At 42.5% G+C, this 6,000-nt stretch overlaps 1 protein-coding gene and 1 long non-coding RNA gene across 2 annotated transcripts; one reads left to right on the forward strand and one right to left on the reverse strand.

Annotated features, from left to right (window-relative positions):
• Positions 1-1,441: 1,441 nt before the first annotated feature.
• Positions 1,442-2,058, forward strand: LOC138911411 (uncharacterized). Its single transcript, XR_011417012.1, has 3 exons — positions 1,442-1,640; positions 1,719-1,926; positions 1,984-2,058. It is a non-coding gene; the product is annotated as an uncharacterized lncRNA (long non-coding RNA).
• A 516-nt stretch (positions 2,059-2,574) lies between these two features.
• Positions 2,575-4,293, reverse strand: LOC6627161 (trypsin). The gene is made up of 2 exons (XM_002049698.3): positions 3,470-4,293; positions 2,575-3,089 (listed from the first exon to the last, which is right to left on the reverse strand). Exons 1-2 carry the CDS (start codon positions 4,178-4,180, stop codon positions 2,763-2,765), a joined length of 1,038 nt encoding a protein of 345 aa, XP_002049734.1. The 5' UTR covers positions 4,181-4,293; the 3' UTR covers positions 2,575-2,762.
• Between the last annotated feature and the right edge of the window lie 1,707 nt (positions 4,294-6,000).

The raw sequence follows: 6,000 nt of genomic DNA on the forward strand, positions 1-6,000 counted from the left end.
ACGATTTTTATCGTCTTTAATTTGCTTTTTATTTGATATCATATTTCATGGCATGTTCCAGCGGCCCTCGAAGCTGCAAGCCCAATGAAAACAAAAGCAAGTGGCATTTTTCTTTTCGGGGCACCCAATCTGACTCCAGGAATCGCTTGGCTCTGAGTCGAGACGTCATAATGTCATAAAAATGTCACATACTTTTAATAACTTTATGACAGCTACAAAATCATAAACAAAATACTCTGACAGCGACACACACACGCTAATACAACAGGCTAAGGACAGGGTCGGGGCCTGTGTCTGTGTTGACTGCGGCACATGCAAATGCCGCTGTGGCCAAAAAGGAGGCTTCATCATTTGGAAGCCACATCATAATGAGATGTGTCATGTTCGCCTTCCCAGAATATCTGACGGTTGTTTTTAGTGGAACATCATTGGGCATCATTGTACACTTGACACATGATTATTAAATTTAATGCTAGGCGTATGTTATGGATTATTATTGAGCTAAGGCCCTAGATGAGAGTCTAGAGTTCCACCGGGGGGCGTTGATGGGCAAGCGTTTTGCCTAGTTTTGTGTGTAAAACACATTCAGAAGAATTTGAAGAAAGTATTGTCAACTTCGGAGATCGAATACTCCTGTAGAAATAAGCCTATATACATAATGAAGTCAGAATCGCTTTCTTCTTTACACTTTTCTTGTTTTCATGACAAACAAAGTTTTGGGTTTGTCTGAGAAAACATCTATATAATTGACTTTTTAATCTCGATTTTAACAATATTTTTGTGAGCCTCGTTTTCTATTTACGCTTAACGTGTTCTTCTTTTTGCTATATATAGGTAGATATATCTACCTTTGCAAAGTTCTTTCAACTTGAGAGCTTAAATCCATTCGAAACACTTTATTCGCCTCTCTTGCTCTTTCTCTCCCTCTATCTGTCTCTCTCCCACTCACACATATCCAATTCGATTCCCAACCTCGGCTTTAATTTCAGCACATAAATTCGTTTTGCGACAAAGCGCAGTTTTAAATTATGAAACCTCTCAGCTCGAAATGAAGTCGACTCGTCGCATAATAATGAAGCAGCTGAAAAACTGGGAATTGGAATAACCGAGAGAGAGAGAGAGAGAGAGGGAGATAACGAGAGAATGAGAGAGAGATAGAGTGCTAAAGTCAGACCCGTAGAGTTATTAAATGCCAAGCTATTTGTCGTTTAGCTGGAAATCCAGACAGGCCGGCAGTACTTTAAGTTTAGGTTTAAGTTTAAGACAAGACTCCGAGACTGCTTTATGGCTTTGAGTAGGAAATCTTTATGAGCTTGTGCTCTGGCCCAAACACAGACACAGTGAAAAAAGTGAGACAAATTTATTGGCAAAGTATAAATGCATTTCTTTACGGCTTACAGTTTGTGCACTTTTAATATGAAGTCGTAAACAGTTTTAATGATCCATGACGTTTGTAAAACTATTTGCATATTTCGACATATGAGACTTAGGGGTACTTCTGAGATTGGCAAATTTGTCTTTGTTTGTATGGCAGAGGGATTCGAGTTTTATGAGTACCGCGCACTTTAAATGGAAATCATAATTGCAATCGTGGCTGCAAATCAAATACAATTTCGGTTCGGTTCACTTTTCGAGCCAAGGTTTGATTCGTTTGTAAATTCGTTCGTAACATTTGTAATTTTTTTTTTTTAATAGATCAGTTTCATTTTATATTCTAGCTATCGTCAGGCTAATTACCTACGCAAATGCCAGAATTTCTATATTTCGGGTTTTTGTCTATCTTCATTAATGGGATACACTTCCCTAGAGACCACATTTACTGAGTCAAATATGAATATATATGAATATTTTATAATAATTATTAGGCATCGCTGTTTACTGTAACAGGCTATATTTTATTTCTGCTGATTAGCTACGTGTAAAATTGTAAGTATTTCATTTTAAACTTTATAGTTTTATTTTAATTCAAATTATATGTTTCAGCATTAAGCATAGCTCTCCATTAGAGCCAATCAAAACTCGCTGGGAATATTCATTCTTCATACAAAGTAAATAATTTGTTGGCAATAAAGGAAAGTTATGCTTATCGCATGGCGTTGCAACTAAAAACTCACTTGCCACAAATATTTCGAGCAATTTATCTAGAGTGAAAAACTTGCTCCTGCGAGTGGTCGCATTCGTGTGCGTGTCCTTGTGGCTTGTTACTGTTTTTTTTTTTGTTTGTTATAGTTTTTATGATTGCGCAAATGCAAAATGCATAACAAACTCAATTGCACAAAATATTTCGCATGCGGCGGCAGTTGATATGCACCAAATTGGGATTTATTTCTATGAGAATGAGGGAGACAACTATGGCCACGTCCAGGACCAGGTCCTGCGGCATGTCCCTGGCCCCGTTATCCAAGCAAAGTTGCGGAGAGTAATGGAAATGGGCTGAAAAGGCAACTAGAAAGGGAAAGCTAGCTAACCCACTTTCAAATTGCTTTTTTATTTGCCAATGGAAGCGGTTACGGCTACGGCTACGGATACGGATACGGTTATGGATATCTTATGTGCGAGTGTGACTGCGAGTGCTCTCTGCTGGGAGATGAATGGCACACAAAGTGAGCCAAAGTAGTTTATGCAAAATTTACTAATACATATTTTCAAATGCAACGCCAAAAGTTTGGCCTGCCCCGGGGACTGGCCGCTGTTGTAGTCAAAGTTTGACAGATGAGCTGCAGCCTTGGCCAGAACGTGGCTGTAAAGTGCAATTAGTTGGGCTAGTAATCTTCCTCAGGGTACTCCATGCAGGCGCAGGCCGAAGGGGTGTTGGCTTCAATCCAACGCAGATATTGATTCACCCGTGTGTAAACTCCGGGCGAGTCGGGTCGAGCACAGCCAGCGCCCCAGGAGACAATGCCAGCCAGCTGATACTGTCCCGGCTGCTCGTCGAGGAGCACATGAAGCGGCCCGCCGCTGTCCCCGCTGCAGGCATCCTTGGAGCCCACGCCCAAGTATCCAGCACAGAGCATATTGTCGGTGATCATGGCAGGAGTGTAGCTGGAGCTGCGGCATTCGGATTGGCTAAGAATGAGCACATCGACTTCCTGTTGAGTTTGGAAGAAGAACAGTTAAGCCAACCGGATTTGGAAGGGGTGTGGAATTGGTGCAACAAAATATGATTTAGAAAAATAGAAGTGCGAGAGAGAAAACTATAAGAGAAGATGGCTGGAAAGTTTTGCATCACCTATAGAGAATTAACTTGAAGCGAGGCTTTCCCTGCAATAATGTGAAAGAGAGCACAACAGAGACAGAGAAATTACAACAAAAAGGAGATGAGAATGATATAGATAAAGATATATTCAATCGAATTGAGTTAAGGCGCTGCAGGTAAAGAGATGTAGATAAAAAAAATACAAGAAATATTAGAACTGGGTAGTATTAAGTTTGAGCTTAGTTAGAGTGAAAAGTAAGACATACGAATCACCTGTAAGACTTGCGCTGCAAATCCTCCCTCTCGCAGTGCACCCCAGCCTGTTACCTTGCCCAGCTCCCCCTCGAAGCTGGAGCTGTACACTGGCAAGCAAACAGGTCGCATGGGTGCCTCAAGGCTCACCGGCTGATCAAGTCTTATGAGGGCAATGTCATTTTCGAGACTCCGAGGATTATACAGCTCGTGCACCTTCACACGCACGGCGCGCCGTTGCAGCACCAGGGCATCGCTATCACTACGATTGTGCTCCAGTAGCCGCACGGTGATCAGCTCGGGCGGCAAACCCTCCACACAATGCCCAGCTGTTAGCACGTACAAATCGTTGATCAGTGATCCGGCGCAGTGGAAGTGTCCAAACAACAGCAAAACAGCCATCCAGGGATACTGATGACGGCGAGTCTCCTGGCCGCCGACTATCTTACGCTCCGTGTTGATCAATCCGCAGCGGCAGCTGCTGCATTCCCGCTCAGTTGGAATGCTGGATGATGGCTCTGTTGTGGTTCCCTGCACGTGGCTGGCTGTTGTGGCTATGGTAGCTGAAGTGGTCTCTGGTGTGACTGGAGCTGGCAACAATATCGAGGCAAGCCACTGAAAAAAGCTGCCTGGTCCCAGTTTGACATGGACCGCAGGCTGCAAGGCTGCCTCATGCGCAGAGCACAAGCGTAGAATTGCCAGTGCCACACAGCAGATGAGCTGTAATCTCATCTTGTTGACCACAAAATAGTTACTGCACTAGCCAACAGCTGCTGGAGCTTGGCCAGACTCGGCTGGCCAACTAGAGACTAGAGACCTGACCCACATATAAATCCTGTTTCGTTTCTGTTTCCGCTGCTAATCACGAGACCAATTCTATGATTCATTTCCTAGCACACCTGACCAGTTTTCTTTTTCATTAACGTGTCGTTCCAGGCTAACAAACCGCCAACTTTTCATTTTGCCAACAATTTTCCACGCTGCTGCGCAAATGTATTCATGAAATGTTTGCACGATAAAGTGTAAATGTTTTGCTTGCCTCCGGCTAACGACCACTTTTCACATGAGCACGAGGTGGAAAATATTCGTTATTCGGCTGCTTTGGGTGGTCGCTCTCAGCTAAGTTAAATGTTTATAATTTTCAAAGGTAATTTAGAAATTTTGATTGCATTCGGTTGACGACGCCGATTTTGCAGCTGTGCATGCTTAATTTTATGTCAAAAGGCTTATTTAATTGCATTACTACAATGTAGTAATTAATTTATAAGTAGTAATTGGAGTAATTACTTGCTACTCAGTCAAAAAATCTAGTTTCCTTAAATTTCAGTGCTAGTGTATGTACTTAAAACAAGTAAAAGTGCTTACATCAGAGTTCACTATTTAAGCTTGCATTTTTAAAAATTAGCATCGAGTATTCCGCGAATTTTCAGAGCTTGCCTGATTTTTCTTCCAAATACCATATTGAAGACTTATACAAGCCTCTCATTTAAGACTTGGTCATTCAAATAGATAGAAATCTAGATATTTTGTAAATCATTTTCTTTTGGTGTCACCATATTATGCAAATGAACCGCTTAATAAACTCCAGACTGCTCTCGGTCTGTGCCCAACCCCCGCTGGCAGTTCCCACTTGCCATTTAGGCCTTTGTAAGCTGGCACAATAATCTCTAATAGGCTTAGCATGAAATATTGACGCTTAGTGGATGCTTAGTGTTGCCAAATAGCGCTCTGAAAATGTTGTTAGGTTTGTTATTTTCTTTTTGGGAGTCTGTCTGTCGTAATGAGACGCTAGCCTGTGAATTAGTGAAAGCAGTTTATTAATAATTTTCTATCTAAGCCTCTTATTCGATTGTCGAGCCGGAATGTTGGGCTGTGCCAAGCTGGCAAAGTTATGTCGTAGTTAGTTTTGGGGGCTCTAGACTAATTGAATTTGAAGAGCGAGCGGCAACAATGCCGAATGATCCATGAATCCAGTAAGCGGTTGATGAAACCCATTGAACCTTGATGTGGCTTCAATTGGATTGACACGCCCACAGCGCATCGCTGTTACGCTTGAACACCAAAACTGGAACTCAAAAGTTACCGGAAGGTTTTATAGACCATGAGCTGCTACATTTTTATTTCCATTTAATTAACTATATGGCGAGTGAGTGGCCGCGAGTGAGGGTACAAGAATGCAACATAGTAGCACCTAAATTGTCCAATTATATATAAAATCACAAGCGGCTGCTGATGATGACGACGACGACGAGCTCCGTGCGTAGGTTGCCGCACAGGTAGCCCCTGATTGCCGGTAGCTGGAGCCGGAGACTCGAAGCTGCATGTTTCTGTCGCCGACGATGTCACTTTTGATATTTTTCTCTTAATTGATATTTATGGAAATGGATGTAGTCCGTAAGTGGAGCAGCCATCTGTAAGATTTACATGCGACTGTGGCTTGGTTTCTTGGCCAGCTCGTTAAGGTCTAAATGAGCTGTCTTGGAAGCAGCACGTCCAGAGTCACAAATCCTGACAATACCTCTGCACTGCGGTCAGCCAACAGAAACTTGAAC

The sequence above is a fragment of the Drosophila virilis genome, chromosome 5, assembly GCF_030788295.1.
Source record: "Drosophila virilis strain 15010-1051.87 chromosome 5, Dvir_AGI_RSII-ME, whole genome shotgun sequence".
NCBI lineage: Eukaryota > Metazoa > Arthropoda > Insecta > Diptera > Drosophilidae > Drosophila > Drosophila virilis.

What these genes read in the sequence shown, in the direction of transcription:
- LOC6627161 (XM_002049698.3), bottom strand. Translation starts at nt 4,180, where the DNA reads ATGAGATTACAGCTCATCTGCTGTGTGGCACTGGCAATTCTACGCTTG. An exon ending in TTGCAGCGCAAGTCTTACAG is followed by an intron (nt 3,090 to 3,469) that starts GTGATTCGTATG and finishes CAAACTCAACAG; the next exon opens with GAAGTCGATGTGCTCATTCT.